We start from the raw sequence: 21188 nt of genomic DNA, 5'->3' as shown, positions 1-21188 counted from the left end.
AAGGACGCGCCCAATGAAAATTGATATGGCGTCCTGTAAATGTTTGGTTTATCTTATTAAAATACTAAATATTTAATGCAGTACCACTCAAGAGTTTGACAAGTTTATATATATATATATATATATATATATATATATATATATATATATATATATATATATATTTTTTTTTTTAATTAAAATATTATTTTCAACAATAAATTTATATACATCATTATAGAACATTGGTTGAGACAAAATACTATATACAGAAATATTTAACCCTTCTTCGTTTAACTTTAATATAATTTGTTGGTGGAAGTTAACATATTTGACACAATCAAGAAGAACATGTTGTACATTTTCTAAGACTCCACAAGTATCACATAAACCATTTTCTTGTTTTTTAAACAAGATCATGTTATTGAAAAGGCATTTGCCAAACCTCAGACGAGTAAAAGTTGTTTGTACCATTTTATTTTTATTAGCAAATTTAACTTTGAATGAAACTGCTGGTTCTATAGAATGATAAAATCTACCTTTATCAGTAGAATCCCAACGATCTTGCCATTTAACAAGACAAACATCTTCAATTAGTTTTGCCACATCATCAACATAGTATGGGAAAATAATATCCAAATAGTTTTTATTCAAAGCTTTTTTAGCTGCCAGATCAACAATATCATTTCCTCTTATGCCAACATGAGAAGGAATCCAACAAAAGATTATTTCAACTCCTATATTAGACAATTGGTAAAATAGATAACGGAAATCCCTAAAGTCAAAGTTTTTGAAATCATCTGAATTAATAGCTTGTAAGACGGATAAGGAATCTGAGAAAATAACACATCTTAAAGGAGGTTTGTTAATTAAAACTTCCAAAGCCTTATTTATTGCAATCATTTCAGCTTTGAAAACAGATCCATTACCAATTTTGAAAGATTGTGTCAACTTTAAAGCAGGAATATGAAATGCTGCTGCACATTTTTCATCAGCTTTAGATCCATCAGTATAAATTTCTAAACTTCCAAAATATTTTCTCATGTGTTCCCTCGATAAATATTTCATAACATGAATATTATCAGACTTCTTATTTAACTTTTCTTTTAGCTCAAGGTCCACTTCAGGGGATGGATATTCCCAAAAAGGAAAACTGTCAACTAGGGGAATAGTTTCTGGTTTTGGAAAACCATTAACTGTCCTCGGTTTGAGTGACACTTCCGCATTAAATAAGTTCACTTGTTTTTCCTTTGTTGAGAATTGACCCAACGAGTGAAATTCGCGAGCATGCATCGATAGCAAAGAAGCGAATCTGCTTCTAAGTGTGCTGGGTATTTTATTTACTTATTTCAGACACTGAAATGTTTGCAATTGTGTCACCATGGCAACCGAGTCAAACAGTCACGTGTGAAGAGGCAGAAGTTCTCACTCCGCACCTGTCAAATTAGACTCATTGTGTGATTACCTGGATAACTGAGCCGCTCCTTGGGCAGTAGGTATTATTGTGGTGCTTGCTGCTCCAGCTGAATATTTCAATAAACATGGCTTCACGTCCAAAAAGAGTAAGTTGAACAGTAATGTTATAGCTACGGTTGCTAGTTGGCTAATGTGCCAGTTAACTGATCCACCGGTCAGTGCATGCAGAATGTGTTCATGTCATAGCCAGAGTTAGCTGATTAGGAGTAGCTTTCTAGTCTCTGAAGTGAACTAAAGTGCTGTTTTACACTGTAAATCATGCACTGTTAGAAATAGGCGTACAGTATTTATTTTATTTATTTATTTAAAGGTTTAGTTATCAGGGACAATGCACATTAATAAAACATTTAAAGTGCCATTCCACCATTGGATGTATTCTTTGGCATAAAATACAATATATTTTGACAACATATATAAATGGTATCACTAGATAGAGAAATCTTTTAGCTTCAAAATGATATATCAAACATAATTTTTTGACAACAAGTATATTAATTTTGCGACCAAAGTCACCTACCCTTTTAATTTCCGCGCATGATGTCATCAGCAGGTTCCCCTTCTTGTGTACCACGTGACGTGTGACGTGGCACATATTATCAGCAATGGCGGATAGAACGCGATAAAAATAATACCAATAAATCTAGCTAACTGAAAGATTAACTCAAAATTTTTCGCAATTTTTTTGGCCCCCATATACGAGGAGAAATGACTCTCTCACTTTGGGGGTTTCCTGGTCTAAAAATAGACCTACACGTGGTACACAAGAAGGGGAACCTGCTGATGACATCACATTTCACTACCGCGCGGAAATTAAAAGGGTAGGTGACTTTGGTCGCAAAATTAATATACTTGTCGTTGTCAAAAAATTATGTTTGATGTATCATTTTGAAGCTAAAAGATTTCTCTGTCTAGTCATGTTGTCATAAAATATATTGTATTTTATGCCAAAGAATACATCCAATGGTGGAATGGCACTTTAAACAAATATGCCAGAATTAGCCAGAAGGCTATTTTGCATCTGCTGTCCCTGGACTGATGTTAAAATAGTCACCCTAAAAGAACAAAAATTAAAATATAATCAAATAAAACGTTTCCAAAATAAAAAACTAAATCTGAATAAAAATAAAAAACAAAACTAAAATACATTTACACACAAACCAACATAAACTCAACACCAGACAATTACTACAAACAAAACCAAGAACAACATTAAGCAACAAACATCAACAACATTTTATAATACAAGACACAATAAGAAACTAACAAGCCATAAACAAGCAGGACATAAACACCAAACACATAATAAAAAAAAACATACACAAAAATTAACAATAATACTAGACAAACTGACAAGACAACATGACGGATGGCATCAGAAAAACATCGACAGGCAGGGCAGCAAACATGGAGAAAAATTAAGCACTAAAATTTAATGTTGACAGCCTTGACCACTAATTAACCACTTTTTTAAAATAAATTTTAAAAGAAGCATAATTTATAAGTAGGAGTCCATTTCTATCCCCCAAGGTACAGTCTACACTAATGTACCCCCTAGGGCTCATTATTGAACCTGAAGGTAACTAGGTGTACCTTTTCAGGGCCAAATATTTTCCCAAGCAGTATATAAATGGTACAAATAAATACCTTAGAGGGTACTGCCCCAGTGACAAGCCATTGTACCCCTAAAGGTACAATAATGTGAGAATGTAGTGTGCTTGGAAAAGGGTGTATAGTGCTGATACTTTAGACTGGTGATAAAACATTCATTAGTGAATCGTGAATCCTCGCAACTGATCACAACTACACTATCTGTGACTTTACATCATTAGTGGTTTGACACCGTTACCAGGATATGCTTTCTTCTGCAACACAACTACGGAGTCACATATTTGGCCATTTTCAGCAAATTTATTCATTCAGTTCTTTTTTTTCCTTTTCTTTTAGTATCACACCAGTACATGACCTTAATCTGTTTCCTGTAATGGCCTCTGATGGTTCACCATCACAAGATTCTCAGAAGAAGAAAAAGAAGACTTGCAGAAAGGACACAGAGGTCCAGGTGGAAGTTCAGATTGAGCAGCTTACAGCATGTGGACACAGCGCTTTAAAACAGGGCGACACCTCAAAGGCTCTGGAATACTTCAAAAAGGCTTTCAAAACTGCTGTGCATGTAAGGAAAGGGTTGAGGGATTAAGTTAACCACTAAAGACGTTTTAGATTCTATCTGCTGCCATGCTGATGATTTATATATGATCTATCTCTGTGTGTTGCGTTAAAAACAATCTTTATTCGTCCTTTCTCAGCTCAAAGAGACTAAAGTACAGCGGGCTTGTGCTTTTAACCTTGGAGCAGCATATGTGGAGGCAGGTAAGCCCCAGAAAGGGCTTGATTTTCTGTCACAAGCTGAGACAAGTGAAAGATGTGAGCGTGTGGCAGATCTGCAGTTTAATCTAGCAGCAGCACATGAGGCTCTGGATGACCATGTGCAAGCTGTCAAACATTACCAACAAGCTGCACAGCTTTATCGCTCACAGGGAGATGGGAGCAGTGAAGGGGACACCTGCATCAGACTCGCCCACTGTCACCTGCGCAGGAAGGTCAGTGTCTCTTCAGGAGAGAGGCGGGGTACACCCTGGCCAGGTCACCAATACAGAGTAGGACTAATACAGAGGCAAACAACCATTCACACTCACATTCACACCTATGGGTGGTTTAGCATGGCCAGCTGACCTCATCTACATTTCTTTGATCTCAATAACCTACAATCCCAATTCCAAAAACGTTGGGAAGCGGTGTAAAATGTAAATAAAAACAGAATATGATGAGTTGCAAATCACTGAAACCCTGTATTTCATTGAAAGTAGAAGAACATATCAACAGCATATCAAATGTTGAAACTGAGAAATTGTATTTTTTTAATATGTGAAAAATATGAATTTAGTGCCAGGAAAATGTGCCACCAAAAGTTGGGACAGGGCAACTGGAAAAGTTGTGAAATGAAAAAATTAAATAAATAAATAAAGTCTCACTCACAACCCACCATTCGTGCTGCTATGGAAAACATTTGGCAAAACCGTGCTTGAGACTTGCGCGACACTTGCGTGTGTTCAGCGCTGTAGAAGGTCACAGACTGCCCGTGGAGACTTTTGGTCTCCAGACTGTTCTCACAGACTGTTTGGAGTTGAGTGCCATGAACGCATACACTACGTACAGGACCCGTACTCCTTTTGTACGCCTGAACCAAGTCAGCAGCACAGCTAGTAGGGGCGTTTTGCGATGACAGTAAGACGCATGAGTGACGCACGGTCATTGTACGAGTGACGTGCCTCAGAAGTACTACACAAGTATTCCACACTTGCTATTTGTGTGGCCCGAAAGACAGAAGTACATCTCACTTTCTACCCCATGTGTGGCGTGCACGCAGCGCACGTGACCCGCACGAGACGCGAGGGGCAAGACTCTGGGTGTATATACAACCCCGATTCCAAAAAAGTTGGGACAAAGTACAAGTTGTAAATAAAAACAGAATGCAATGATGTGGAAGTTTCAAAATTCCATATTTTATTCAGAATAGAACATAGATGACACATCAAATGTTTAAACTGAGAAAATGTATCATTTAAAGAGAAAAATTAGGTGATTTTAAATTTCATGACAACAACACATCTCAAAAAAGTTGGGACAAGGCCATGTTTACCACTGTGTGAGATCCCCTTTTCTCTTTACAACAGTCTGTAAACGTCTGGGGACTGAGGAGACAAGTTGCTCAAGTTTAGGGATAGGAATGTTAACCCATTCTTGTCTAATGTAGGATTCAAGTTGCTCAACTGTCTTAGGTCTTTTTTGTCGTATCTTCCGTTTTATGATGCGCCAAATGTTTTCTATGGATGAAAGATCTGGACTGCAGGCTGGCCTAACAGATAACAACTTGGGTCGTCCTTCTCCTCTTTAGTCCGAATGACACGGCGTCCCTGATTTCCATAAAGAACTTCAAATTTTGATTCGTCTGACCACAGAACAGTTTTCCACTTTGCCACAGTCCATTTTAAATGAGCCTTGGTCCAGAGAAGACGTCTGCGCTTCTGGATCATGTTTAGATACGGCTTCTTCTTTGAACTATAGAGTTTTAGCTGGCAACGGCGGATGGCACGGTGAATTGTGTTCACAGATAATGTTCTCTGGAAATATTCCTGAGCCCATTTTGTGATTTCCAATACAGAAGCATGCCTGTATGTGATGCAGTGCCGTCTAAGGGCCCGAAGATCACGGGCACCCGGTATGGTTTTCCGGCCTTGACCCTTACGCACAGAGATTCTTCCAGATTCTCTGAATCTTTTGATGATATTATGCACTGTAGATGATGATGTATTCAAACTCTTTGCAATTTTACACTGTCGAACTCCTTTCTGATATTGCTCCACTATTTGTCGGCGCAGAATTAGGGGGATTGGTGATCCTCTTCCCATCTTTACTTCTGAGAGCCGCTGCCACTCCAAGATGCTCTTTTTATACCCAGTCATGTTAATGACCTATTGCCAATTGACCTAATGAGTTGCAATTTGGTCCTCCAGCTGTTCCTTTTTTGTACTTTTAACTTTTCCAGCCTCTTATTGCCCCTGTCCCAACTTTTTCGAGATGTGTTGCTGTCATGAAATTTCAAATGAGTCAATATTTGGCATGAAATTTCAAAATGTCTCACTTTCGACATTTGATATGTTGTCTATGTTCTATTGTGAATACAATATCAGTTTTTGAAATTTGTAAATTATTGCATTCCATTTTTATTTATAATTTGTACTTTGTCCCAACTTTTTTGGAATCGGGGTTGTAAATAGCCCAACAGTTTGAACACTGAAACACACTTTGACTCCGAGCTGCTGTCCTGCTCCTACTTCTGCCGAGTGGTCGGACGGGGTGTCGGGATGTCCTTGTCCTTATCACTGAGCATGACACAATGGCCTGACAGCGATGATGGGATTGTAATGTCCTCACTTCTGGGCATCGTTAGCTGAAACATACACGGAGTGCAGAATTATTAGGCAAGTTGTATTTTTGAGGATTAGTTTTATTATTGAACAACAACTATGTTCTCAATCAACCAAAAAGTCTCATAAATATCAAAGCTGAATATGTATGGAAGTTAGAGTGGGGCGTTTTTAGTTTTGGCCATTTTAGGAGAATATGTATGTGTTCAGGTAACTTTCACTGTGCAGAATTATTAGGCAACTTAATAAAAACCAAATATGTAGCCATTTCACTTATTTATTTTCACCAGGTACACTGATATGACAACTCCAGATTTGCAAATAAACATATCTGACATTCAAACACAAAACAAAAACAAATCAGTGACCAATATAGCCACCCTTCTTCATGAGGACGCTCAAAAGCCTTCCATCCATAGATTCTGTCAATTTCTTTATCTGTTCACGACCAACATTGTGTGCAGCAGCAACCACGGCCTCCCAGACGCTGTTCAGAGAGGTGTACTGTTTTCCCTCTTTGTAGACCTCACGTTTTATAATGGACCACAGGTTCTCTATGGGGTTTAGGTCAAGTGAACAAGGGGGCCATGTCATTATTTTTTCACCTTTCAGACCTTTACTGGCTAGCCACGCAGTGGAGTATTTGGACGCATGAGATGGAGCGTTATCCTGCATGAAAATCATGTTCTTCTTGAAAGATGCTGACTTTTTCCTATACCACTGCTTGAAGAAGGTTTCTTCCAGGAACTGGCAGTAGGTCTGGGAGTTGAGTTTGAGTCCATCCTCAACTCGAAAAGGTCCAACAAGCTCGTCTTTGATGATACCAGCCCATAGCAGTACTCCACCTCCACCTTGCTGGCATCTGAGTCGGAGTGGAGCTCTGTGCCCATTACTGATCCAGCCACAGGCCCATCCATCTGGCCCATCAAGAGTCACTCTCATCTCATCAGACCACAGCACCTTAGAAAAATCAGTCTTAAGATATTTCTTGGCCCAGTCTTGACGTTTTATCTTGTGTGCCTTACTCAGTGGTGGTTGTTTTTCAGCCTTCCTTACCTTGGCCATGTCCCTCAGTATTGCACACCTTGTACTCTTTGACACTCCAGGAATGTTGCAACTCTGGAATATGGCAGAACTGGATGCTAATGGCTGCTTGTTAGCTTCACGCTTGATTTTCCGCAGATCATGTGCAGTTATTTTGCGCCTTTTTTTTTCCACACGCTTCTTTTGACCCTGTTGACTATTTGCAATGAAACGCTTGATTGTTCGGTGATCACGTTTCAACATCTTCGCAATTTCAAGAGTGCTGCATACGTCTGCAAGACATCTCACAATTTTAGACTTTTCAAAGTCTGTCAGATCTCTCTTCTGACCCATTTTGCCAGAGGAAAAGAGGTTGCCTAATAATTATGCACACCTCATATAGGGTGTTGATGTCATTAGACCACACACCCTCTCATTACACAGATGCACAGCACCTGATATACTTAATTGGTAGTAGGCTTTCACGCCTAAACAGCTTGGAGTGGGACAACATGCATTAAAAGGATGTTGTGGTCAAAATACTCACTTGCCTAATAATTCTGCACTCAGTGTACAGTGGTGCTTGAAAGTTTGTGAACCCTTTAGAATTTTCTATATTTCTGCATAAATATGACCTAAAACATCATCAGATTTTCACACAAGTCCTAAAAGTAGATAAAGAGAACCCAGTTAAACAAATGAGACAAAAATATTATACTTGGTCATTTATTTATTGAGGAAAATGATCCAATATTACATATCTGTGAGTGGCAAAAGTATGTGAACCTTTGCTTTCAGTATCTGGTGTGACCCCCTTGTGCAGCAATAACTGCAACTAAACGTTTGCAGTAACTGTTGATCAGTCCTGCACACCAGCTTGGAGGGATTTTAGCTCATTCCTCCGTACAGAACAGCTTCAACTCTGGGATGTTGGTGGGTTTCCTCACATGAACTGCTCGCTTCAGGTCCTTCCACAACATTTCGATTGGATTAAGGTCAGGACTTTGACTTGGCCATTCCAAAACATTTTTATTCTTCTTTAACCATTCTTTGGCAGAATGACTTGTGTGCTTAGGGTCGTTGTCTTGCTGTATGACCCACCTTCTCTTGAGATTCAGTTCATGGACAGATGTCCTGACATTTTCCTTTAGAATTCGCTGGTATAATTCAGAAATTATTGTTTCATCAATGATGACAAGCCGTCCTGGCCCAAATACAGCAAAACAGGCCCACACCATGATACTACCACTACCATGTTTCACAGATGGGATAAGGTTCTTATGCTAGAATGCAATGTTTTCCTTTCTCCAAACATGTTTCTCATTTAAACCAAAAAGTTCTATTTTGGTCTTATCTGTCCACAAAACATATTTTTCCAATAGCCTTCTGGCTTCTCTATGTGATCTTTAGTAAACTGCAAATGAGCAGCAGTGTTCTTTTTGGAGAGCAGTGGCTTTCTCCTTGCAGCCCTGCCATGCACACCATTGCTGTTCAGTGTTCTCCTGATGGTGGACTAATGAACATTAACATTAGCCAATGTGAGAGAGGCCTTTAGTTGCTAAGAAGTTACCCTGGGGTCCTTTGTGACCTTGCCGACCTCCCCTTCAAATTAACTGCTAATCCTAGAGGTTCACATACTTTTGCCAGTCACAGATATGTAATATTGGATCATTTTCCTCAATAAATAAATGACCAAGTATAATATTTTTGTCTCATTTGTTTAACTGGGTTCTCTTTATCTACTTTTCGGACTTGTGTGAAAATCTGATGCTGTTTTAGGTCATATTTATGCAGAAATATAGAAAATTCTAAAGGGTTCACAAACTTTCAATCACCACTGTACATGAAAGTCAGCATATATAATATTAATTACATAAGCACATAGATACTGAAATGAATGTTTAAAGCATGTGTATTTACCTGTGAAAATACCTCTGGCGGGGTGCTGTGCCTTCTGCCGGCTTGAAGGCATACTTCTCCCTGTCCATGCAGGGCTTGCCGGTGCTGCTACCATCATCATCAAATTCTTCCTCCCCTTCTGCTGTTTCAGGCTGGGTTACTTCACTTTTGCTTGCTTCTTCTTGGATCCCATTTTCTAAACTTTAAACTGAAAAGTTTAAAATTTTTCCCACAAAATATCCAGTGTTCTTCAGTCGAAAGACAGATGCAGAATGCTGTAGACATGCTGGTTTTATACCCACTCCTGGCTTGCGTCACACACAAGTTATAAGTAATTGTAACGTGCTAATCACATGTCACACATGCTTCACAAGTGCAGCCCGAACTCGTAGTGCAGGAAACTGGTAAAATGCAAGTCACACACACTCCACACTCAATAAACACGCACTGATCACGTGCGCCAGACATACGCTTTCCACGGGCTAACGATGCAATTTTTCCCACGCCTTGAAGAAGTCAGGCATGCAACCTGTACTTGACAAATACTTTGCCTGTACTCCTCCCCCAAACTTTCCCCCGGGTTCACCGCGACCCTGCAGCATGGCTGCAAGCTACCAAACCCTGTGACCTGTGCGTGTCCAAAACACTTACGGCGGGTTGTGAGTGAGGCTTAAAAAAAAATTAGATTGATTGATTGGCAACAGGTCAGTAACATGATTGGGTATAAAAAGAGCATCCCAGAGAGGCGGCGTCTCTCAGAAGTAAAGATGGGGAGGGGTTCAACACTCTGTGAAAGACTGCATGGGCAAACAGTGCAACAATTTAAGAATGACATTCCTCAGTGTAAAATTGCAAAGAATTTGGGAATCACATCATCTACAGTACATAATATCATTAAAAGATTCAGAGAATCTGGAGAAATCTCTGTATGCAAGAGACAAGGCTGAAAACTGACATTGGATGCCTGTGATCTTCAGGTCCTCAGGTGACACTGCATTAAAAGCAGACATATGTTTGTAGTGGAAATCACTGTATGGGCTCAGGAACACTTCAGAAAACCATTGTCTGTGAAAACAGTTCATTACTGCATCCACAAATGCAAGTTAAAACCATTTATAAACAATCTCCAGAAACACTGCCCCCTTCTTTAGGCCTGAGCTTATTTACAATGGACTGAGGCAAAGTCGAAAACTGTCCTGTGGTCTGACGGATCGAAATTTGAAATTCTTTTTGGAAATCATGGACACCACGTCACAGTGCCAAACTGCATTCTTTGCATATTACAAATGCATGGCACCGTAGAGTCCGGGTGCTAAACTGGCCTGCCTGCAGTTCACACCTGTCTCCTACTGAAAACATTTGGTGCATTATGGAGCGCAAAATATGACAAAGGAAACCCCAAACTATTGAGGAAATGAAATTGTGTATCAGGCAAGAATGGGGCAATATTTCGCTTTCAAAACTACAGCAATTGGTCTCTTCAGTTCCCAAAAGTTTATAGAGTGTTGTTAAAAGGAGAGATTATGCAACGCAGGGGTAAACATGCCTCTGTCCCAACTTTTTTGAAGTGTGTCAAATTTAAAATGAGCATATATTTTTCAAAAAACAATAACATTTTTCAGTTTTAACATTTGATATGTTGTCTTTGTACTATTTTCAATGAAATATAGGGTTTCCATGATTTGCAAATTATGACATTCTGTTTTTATCTACAGTTTATACAGTGTTCCAGATTTGTGGAATTGGGGTTGTGTAATTATCATATGCTTACAAAAATATCTTAGATATTTTAAACTGATAGGTCTGCCCCACTATAGTTCCATGATAAAATAGAACTTCTCAGCTCTGCCTTCTCTAACTGGAAACTCACTAGGCCTATTTAGGATGTTTTCATACCTTTTCTGTTTTCTCAAATCTGTACTAGTTTGATTGAAATGGACCAAACTGTAGATAAAGTACAATTGGTTTATATCAAACATAGTAGGTATACAAGTGCCCTGAGATCAGTGGCGGTTCTAGACCAAAATTACTAGGGGGGCCGAGGTGGGGCCAGTGTTTTTTCAGGGGGGCACATATGGGCAAAACATGGCAATATGTAAGCGGTCAAAATGTTTTATTTAGTTTATTTAAAACCAAAACAAAATACATTGAGCATAAATACAATGAGATAAACATTCTGTCTCAATAGCCTAAACATAAAATAAATTGTGCTCAGTAAATCTTAAAACCATGTTTCTCTTTTTTGTAAAATAAGATTTCTATTTTTGCATACAATGAACCTTTTCTTCAGACGTGGCTGCACTGGAGTGTTGTCCAAGCACTTGCTGATATCTGGAGAAAGATGAATACAGTAAATATGAGAGTGCGACTGAGAACAACATTTATTTATCATTATTCATTTATTAATTTATTATTATATCTATTATTTGTATTTTATATTTATTAATTATTATTCAGACTTCACACTTTCAGGGTAGGCTATATGAATTGTAGGTCGACACTGCTCACACACATGCATTTGTTCAACATCACAAACCTGATGGTGCTGTACTTGATATGCATGGTGAATCTGGTTGTACCAATGACTTGTTGGGTTGTCCCTCATTCTGTCCCTCAATCTGATCCTGAATGTCTTCATCCTCACTCTCAGATTGCCTTTCAGATGCCTCACTTTCCACCTCTCCAACCACCACCTCTGGCTCTCTCTCCACCTCTGGCTCGCTCTCCTCTTTCATAATCTTCATCTTCCTTACTCTCTCTATGTTGGTTTTTGCCAACAGGGGCAAAAAAGGACATAATGTCCTTGCTCCTTTCCATGATGATAGCCTACAGTAGGTCTATACTAAAAAGTAAACGGAGAGGAATGTAGCCTCTACATATCAAAAGGCCATTAAAGTTTTACAAGAAGGTTAAACACTGTCGGTTATTTTACCCATTTCCCAAAAATATTAAGTTAGGCTACTTATTGCTGTGCAACGCACTTTTAAGAAAGCACAATAAAACGGATTTATTATTGTAGTGAACAACAACAGTAAAACACGGACGTTACGAAATTGAATAACTTTCCTTACCTTTGCCTCTTTGCAGTAGCCTAGTCCTTGCAGGGCTGCAGCTGTTATCTCTCACGTCCGAAGTTTACAATTCGCACTGCTGCGGGTCTTTCTGCTGCAGGTAACAGTGTGCGTGTAGCGCTTTAAGGAGTCCGTGTAGAACACTCCGTCATGTCAGTTCCGATCTTCGAGCCAGCGCACGTCAAAATTAATAAATCTTGTTACCTGTTCAGCACAGGGGCCACAACAGGGGCCAGGAGCAATTTTACAGGGGCACTGGCCCCCCCTGGCCCCCGTTTAAAACCGCCTATGCCAGAGATTCAGCAGAAGAGGTGAGGTGATCTGTTGCGAGTGCAGGCATCAGAGGGCTCAAAAATTACAGATTGCTCCTTTAATCTTATCATATGTGAAGTCTTTGGTTTTACCAGAATTGTCATAACTTGTAGATTCCACAGTCATGGGTTGGAATCATGATGTGCCAAATGTTAGAAATATTGGTGTGATTTGTATTAAAAACCTTCTGATGGGGGCGTCGTGGCTCAGGTGGATAAGGCGCCATACCATAAATCCGGGGACGATTCCGGCCCGAGGTCATTTCCCGATCCCTCCCCGTCTCTCTCTCCTGCTCATTTCCTGTCTCTACACCGTCCTATCCAATAAAGGTGCAAAAAGCCCCAAAAATATCTAAAAAAAAAACAACTTCTGATTCCATGCAGTGACGTGCCGACTGTTGTGTACAGTCCATATCGCTATCAGTGACTTGCTCAGACATCTGTCCTGTGTTTTAGGAGTGGGCTGATGCAGCAGAGAATTACCTGCGGGCAGCAGAAAGCTATAAGGTGGCAGGAATGCTGGCCTCTGCTGCTGTGGCCCTGAAGGATGCTGGGAATCACATGTTGAAATGTGACTGCTTCTCAGCAGATGATGTCATTAGCGTTCTCACAGACTGTTTGGAGTTGAGTGCCAAAATCACAGAACCAGCGACACTAGGTGAAGTATAAGCAATAATACTCTATATTAGTAGTAATCTCCTGTTTTTTTTAAACAGGATATATACGCTGCCCTCAACGATTATTAGCACCCCTTGTAAAGATGAGTAAAAATGGTGAGAAAAAAATCCACCTTTTGGTGAAGTAGCTTCATCTCGTGCTGAAAAAATGAGAAAAATGAAGGCCAAAGACCCTGGATGATTTGGAGAGATTGTGTAAAGAGGAATGGTCTCAGATGCCCTGCTCTGTATCTCCAACCTTATAAAATGTTCCAGGAGAGACTCAGTGCTGTTTTACTGGCAAAGAAAGAAAGAAAGCCCAACTTTATTCATCACACACTTGTGAAATTTCCTCTCTGCATTTAACCTATCTGAAGCAGTGAACACACACATGCACAATGAGCACACACACATACCCAGAGCAGTGGGCAGCCATGCTAAAAGAGCTCGGGGAGCAGTTGGGAGTTAGGTGCCTCACTCAAGGGCACCTCAGCCCAAGGCCGTCCCATATTAACCTAACCTGCATGTCTTTGGATTGTGGGGGAAACCGGAGCACCCAGAGGGAACCCACGCAGACACGGAGAGAACATGCAAACTCCACACAGAAAGGCCCTCGCCGGCCGCTGGGCTCGAACCCAGAATCTTCTTGCTGTGACGCGACCGTGCTTACCGTGCCGCCCAAAGGGAGGTTGTACAAAGTATTAAATGCAGGCGCGCCAATAAAAGTGGCACGTGTTTTTGTTGAAAATAATTATTTCTTGATGAGGGATTTATTTTTCTCTGGATAAATTTATTTCAATTAAATGTTCATCTCATCTCATCTCATTATCTCTAGCCGCTTTATCCTTCTACAGGGTCGCAGGCAAGCTGGAGCCTATCCCAGCTGACTACGGGCGAAAGGCAGGGTACACCCTGGACAAGTCGCCAGGTCATCACAGGGCTGACACATAGACACAGACAACCATTCACACTCACATTCGCACCTACGGTCAATTTAGAGTCACCAGTTAACCTAACCTGCATGTCTTTGGACTGTGGGGGAAACCGGAGCACCCGGAGGAAACCCACGCGGACACGGGGAGAACATGCAAACTCCACACAGAAAGGCCCTCGCCGGCCCCGGGGCTCGAACCTAGGACCTTCTTGCTGTGAGGCGACAGCGCTAACCACTACACCACCGTGCCGCCCTCAATTAAATGTTGGATTTATTTATTTATTTATTTATTTTTCCAGTGTGAGATGAAGTTACTTCACCAAAAGGTGGATTTTTTTTAATCTAAACTTTTTTTAACTAATCTTTACAAGAGGTGCCAATAATCGTGGAGGGCACTGTATGTTAGTTAGTCTTAACTGCTAGAAAGAGTAATGGCCTTGATGACTACAACCATTTTCTACACAGAGCAGTGAGACAGGAAACGACCTTAATCCTTATGAGATATTTATCCTGTACTATTTGTTTAATGGGTTTTTCAGGTAAGCTGTATAACGCAGTAGGGTTGAGTTTCTCTCAGCTGAAGCTCTTTCCTGAGGCTGCTGAGTGCTATGAGCTGGCTCTGCCTCTGGTCCGCTCCACTCCACGCAAGCTAGCTGTGGTCATGCAGAATTTGGGTGCGGTCCACAACTCTTTGGCAGAGTACCGTAAAGCCATGGAGTACCACAGGGAAGCAGCTGCACTGCACGGTGAGCAAACCACCACGCCAAGTTGCTCGTTGCTCAGACATTTCCTGATCACTGGATATGCAGAATATGTTCTATACATAATATACATAGTACACATCGACACATTCAGACTTTTTCGTAAAAATGTAATGTCAATTTGGGTTGTCAGAACCATCTATTAAAATGATATTTTTCGATAGTGATTTAACTGCAAAAATCCATTTTGAAGTTTATTTTCCCTTGCTCTACTTTGTTACCTAATGTAATTCTTTCAAAGCACATTCTTCCCACACTTTTGTTGAAATGACTTTTGTCACGATTGTGTGATCTGATTAAATGCATGTTTGTGGCATGCTTTTTCTTCACGTGTCTTAAAAGTGATGTTGGGGTTGCATAGACTAGTTGACTGATACATTCATTTGTCGCTGATGTTTGGAGCTGTCTACAAGTGGGATAGGTAGAAAAATTAATAGAGAGGCAGAAGGCAATAACAAGCAGGCAAAATCTACATTACATTACAGGCATTTAGTAGACGCTCTTATCCACCACAACATACAACATACCCAGAGCAGCCTGGGGAGCAGTTGGGGGTGAGGTGCCTTGCTCAAGGGCATTTCAGCCATTGCTACTAGTCCAGGGAATCAAACCAGCAACCTTTTGGTCTCAAAGCTGCTTCTCTAACCATTAGGCCATGGCTTCCTTGCATGTACTTTCTTAGTTTGGAAATACACTGTCTGGCAAAATTATTCATCCCCCTTGGTGTTTGTCCTGTTTTGTTGCTTTATAACCTGGAATTAAATGGATTTTGGGGGGATTAACACCATTTGATTTACACAACATGCCTACCACTTTAAAGGTGAAAATTGTTGTTGTTGTTGTTTTTAAATTGTGTGACAACAATAATTAAGATGAAAAAACAGAAATCTGGAGTGTGCATAGGTACCGTAAATCCTCTAATATAGGCCGGGGCCTTTATTTCACTCAAGTGCATCTTGGTCCAGGCCATTATTGGAAGGAGGCCAGAATTAGAGGCAGGCCTCTATTTCTATTTGAGCAAAACAGACTACCAGTGGAATGAATAAAAACGAGATTTTGTGTCTATTTGAACCTATAAAATAGGTTGATGCTTGGTTGCCTGGTTACCACCAGACCTACCGGTAATCACAATCAGGGGCGCCTGCAGGGTTGAACTGTAAGGTACGCACTAGCGGTGTAATCCCCCCCCCCCACCCCCCCCCAAAAAAAACACTTGCGTGCTGCAGTTTCTATGAAGAGTCGATCTATAGGCTTATACACAAAACAACGATAGAACTTTAACTTGAAATTGAACAATAGCCTTCCATGAACACAGGCTGATATTTGAACAACATATGTGAACTACACACGACAATAAACAATAAACTCTTTATAGCCTCGATTAGAATCTAGTGAACTTGCTCAGCACTACCGCACGCACGACTCTGACACACACTGTAGCGCAACGTGGGGTACATAGACTCGCTGAAAAACTCCTCGGGTATTTTTCTGAGTTTACCGAAAATCAGAGTAGAAGGAGCCACCCACCCTCTGTCTGGTTTGAAGCGGTTCTGTAGGACATTGAGCTTTACAGAGTCCGGTGCACATTTTAAGGCATCTGGTTGAAGTTTCCCTATGTCTGATAAATCTGATGTCAGTGATAGCGGGCTGACTCGTGGCTCATTAGTAAAGCTATCTGATGGCTCATTTGTCAGCAAGGTGGAGCAACCATCTACTTCTGATCGTAAGGGACATGGGGAGATGTAGGTGTTCTTATATGAAATTCACTGGATGTATGGCTAGTTTCAAACTCAGAGGTAGATGAAGGCAATTCCCTCAAAGGAACTGAGCTAGCATCCAGCTGCAGCGTACTGCTGCTCGGTTGCGGAGGAGTGGAAGCTGCCGGTGCCGTGTTACTAGCTGATACTGGAGAGGACTGGCAAGCAGATGACACCCCTGGATCACTGCTTTTGGACTTTTTCGTAAAAGTCTGAAACAAGCTCGTTTGTTTCAGGGTTCGTTTACTCATTTTTGACTCGCTTCTCAATAAATTCTCGCACAAGCTCTGACTACTGACGATTGTCTGTCTCCGTTTCTCAAAACTGGAGAGAATCTCAGTGGTGCAAGAAAAGTATATCTGCATTGACCAATGAGCTTTCTTGGTCACGCACACCCCGCCCACTCCTGAAGCACACAAATGCGCCGGCACACACACGTCTCTCTCTCTCTCTCTTTCTCAAATTATGTTGCATTGCCAAAGCATTCAGGTAACAATTATAATTAAAAAAAATATCTCTCTCCCCAAGGTACGCCTAGTGCGTACGGCCATACGCCTGGCGGCGCCACTGATCACAATTGTCTTTCAGATCGGAACGATTGTGTAAGGCCACTATGATCTCAGAAACATCGTTGGTTATAGCCCCGGCCTGTATTAGAGTCCGGCCATTATTTACCTCCTCCGACAGCGAGACCGGCCAATATTAGAGTCCCGGCCAGTAATGGAATACAGGCCAGTATTAGAGGATTTACTGTATTCACCCCCAAAGTCAATACTTTATAGAGCCACCTTTTGCTGCAATTACAGCTGCAAGTCTCTTGAGGTATGTCTCTATTAGCTTAGCACATCTAGCCACCGGGATTTTTGCCCATTCCTCAAGACAAAACTGCTCCAACTCCTTCAAGTTAGATGGGTTGCGTTGGTGTACAGCAATCTTCAAGTTATGCCACAGATTCTCAATTGGATTGAGGTCTGGGCTTTGACTAGGCCATTCCAAAACATTTAAATGTTTTCCTTTAAACCACTCCAGTGTAGCTTTAGCAATATGTTTAGGGTCATTGTCCTGCTAGACCGTGAACCTTCGTCCCAGTCTCAAACCTCTGGCTGACTCAAACAGGTTTTCCTCCAGAATTGCCCTGTATTTAGTGCCAGGCCCGCCGACAGGGGGGGACAAACCGGTTTGTTGTCCCGGGCCCAGGAATGGGGGGGGGGGGGGGCCCAGAACTGGGCTCTCATGAAGTTGCGATTATTTTATTTCATTTCAAAATGTGTTGATTTGGGGGAGAAATGTGCTATATTTGCATTCAATAAATGATTTCTAGATCTTTTGCCTTTATTGTCTTTGAAAAAGGCGTCAAGAACCCCCTACCACCCCTAATGCAAAAATGGTTTGGTCTGACTCTTTGATTAAGGGGAAAAAAACGACATCGTTCGATCATAGCGCTTCAACAATCAGCGTGCGTGCCATTTGCCAACATGCACAAGTCAGGAGCACAGAAAAGAAAAGAGAAAAAGAGAGGAAGAAACCAAGAGACTCAGGGGCTCACTGCATAAATATTTTAAAAAAGATTCGGATGATGCAGCAGGTACTAGCAAAGGCAGTGGGGCAGCTGAGCCAGGTAAGACACAGCCAACTTTTTCCAGCCCCGTAAAGTAACCCCAACCAAGGCACGCGCAGCACGCAATTCATGTTACAAACGAGGGGAGAGCAAGTCACACTGAACACCATATCAAACGCACAGGGCATTGAATCATTTCATAACCACAATGGCTTAATAACATTGTGTTTCATATATCTGATTGAAGCTAAGAATATTCACATTAGCCCGCAATCATATCCTGCCGTTTCTCGAGCGGTGTGTTCTTCTCTGCTTTTCACACTGGACAGTACGCACACACAGTATACTATGTTCGCCCCCAGCCCTGCCTGAAATCCCCCGTCCATCGCTGCTCCTTCAAGAGCACCCCAATCATGTGAGTAGAGACTGGGATAAGAGAGGTGGGTGTGTGTGTGGGTTGACCCGGGGGGGCCCATTCAGAGCATTTTGTCCCGGGCCCAGCCAAAGCTGTCAGCGGCCCTGTTTAGTGCCATCTATCTTTCTTTCAGTCCTGACCACCTTTCCTGTCCCTGGAGATGAAAAACATCCCCACAGTACAATGCTGCCACCACCATGCTTCACTGTAGGAATGGTGTTCTCAGGGTGTTGGATTTGCACCACACATGGCATTTCCCATGATGGCCAAAAAGTTCAATTTTAGTCTCATCTGACCAGAGAATCTTCTTCCATGTGTTTGGGGATCTGCCACATGCTGTTGGGCAAACTCCAAACGTATTTTCTTATTTTTTTCCATTAAGCAATGGCTTTTTTTCTGGTCACTCTCCCATAAAGCCCCGCTCTGTGGAGTGTATGGTTTAAAGTGGTCCTATGGACAGATGCTCCCATCTCTGCTGTAGATCTTTGCGGCTCCTTCAGTGTTCTCTTTGGTGTCTTTGTTGCATCTCTGATTAATGCCCTCCTTGCCTGGTCTGTGAGTTTTGGTGGGCGGCCTTCTCTTTCAGGTTTGTAGTGGTGCCATATTCTTTCTGTTTTGCTTTAATGGATTTAAAGGTGCTCTGTGGGATATTCAAAGTTTGGGATATTTTTTATAATCCAACCCTGGTCTATACTTCTCTGACCTGTTTGGAGTGCTTCTTGGTTTTCATGTTGCTTGCTTAGTAGTGTTGCAGAGTCAGGGTCCTTCCAGAACAGGTTGATGTATACAGTCATCATGTGACAGATCATGTGACACTTTGATTGCACACAGGTGGATCTTAATCAACTAATTATGTGACTTATGAAGTGAATCGGTTGGACCAGCTCTTATTTCGGGGTTTCATATGAAAGGGGGTGAATACCTATGCACACTCCAGATTTCTGGGTTGTTGTTTTTTTCATATTAATTGTTTGTGTCACAATAAAAAAATTTAAAAAACAATCTGCATCTCTAGTGTTGTGCATGTTGTGTAAATCAAATGGTGCTAACCCCCCAAAAATCCATTTTAATTCCAGCTTGTAATGCGACAAAACAGGACAAACACCAAGGGGGATGAATACTTTTACAAGACACTGTACTGTATTTAAGACTAGATGAAGCCAATTCTGCAGTCAGCTGCACATTGTGGAGACGACAAAAGATGTTTTTCGTGGCTCTTGTGTACCACAACAGAAAATATTAGTCGAGAGTTTGTCAGTTTCAATACAGCAGCACTAGGCAGTTGTGGACATAAGAGGGCAGATATTACTTTCCTCTGAGTGTGTTACGCTTCCCCATGATGCAGCATGAGCGGTGGTTTGAGAACTTGCAATTGCTGGCTTCATATGTTCTAGAGGTAGCATGTATTTTGCCTTCACTCTCCCTGATTGGTTGGTGTCATATGATCAGGTTTTTGTTTGTTTTAATGGAATATTATCACTTTTTTATGGATAAGTGGTTAAGTGTAGACATGACAGGACAGTTTTTATTCCCAATTCTGCCTGCTCCTGAAGGAAATCTGACCAATCTCTAATGCTCCCACAGTTATTTTTGTTTGCACCTATGAGATGAGATGAGTAAAAACTAATAGTTGTATTGTATGGTGCTCTGTTGGACATACTATAATGCACTGTATGTATGTTAGAGATACTGAAATACATAAACAATACACATTTCTACAAGAAGATAAATTGATTTTTTTACATGGATCCCAGAGAAGCAAGAAATCTAATATATTAATAAAGATATTTTGAGTAGGGGTGTAATGATACTCTTTGGTCACAATTCTGTTTGATTCACAGTACCATATTCACTATTCTATTCCATATTTATTCTCCGAACATTTGAAGAAAATTTGAATGAAGAAAAATGATGACTGGAGAGACCTTTGTAGGTGCAATTATGATTGTGATCAATCTCATTAAATCAGTCTCATTGAATCAGTCTCATTATTAATACCATTAATTTTGGTGCTTAATAATAAATTACCAAACAGCTAAATTATGGTATATTCCAAATTATTATGATCACTTACCATATTACACAACCTATAGTGGTGCTTGAAAGTTTGTGAACCCTTTAGAATTTTCTATATTTCTGCATAAATATGATCTAAAACATCATCAGATTTTCACACAAGTCCTAAAAGTAGATAAAGAGAACCCAGTTAAACAAATGAGACAAAAATATTATACTTGGTCATTTATTTATTGAAGAAAATGATCCAATATTACATATCTGTGAGTGGCAAAAGTATGTGAACCTTTGCTTTCAGTATCTGGTGTGATCCCCTTGTGCAGCAATAACTGCAAATAAACGTTTCT

The 21188-nt window shown here is 40.8% G+C and overlaps 1 protein-coding gene across 1 annotated transcript in view; it reads left to right on the top strand.

The window, feature by feature from the left end:
* The first annotated feature begins 3436 nt into the window (after positions 1-3436).
* The window catches only part of LOC132886779 (tetratricopeptide repeat protein 24), a 36920-nt gene continuing 19168 nt past the window's right edge, over positions 3437-21188 (top strand). Inside the window, exons 1-4 of the mRNA XM_060921840.1 lie at positions 3437-3625; positions 3759-4052; positions 13201-13402; positions 14874-15080. Coding sequence (XP_060777823.1) covers positions 3437-3625; positions 3759-4052; positions 13201-13402; positions 14874-15080 — 892 coding nt within the window. The remainder of the gene's footprint in view (positions 3626-3758; positions 4053-13200; positions 13403-14873; positions 15081-21188) is intronic.

Source organism: Neoarius graeffei, chromosome 5 (assembly GCF_027579695.1).
Source record: "Neoarius graeffei isolate fNeoGra1 chromosome 5, fNeoGra1.pri, whole genome shotgun sequence".
Taxonomy (NCBI): Eukaryota; Metazoa; Chordata; class Actinopteri; order Siluriformes; family Ariidae; genus Neoarius; species Neoarius graeffei.
This window is presented reverse-complemented; position numbering and strand designations above follow the sequence as displayed.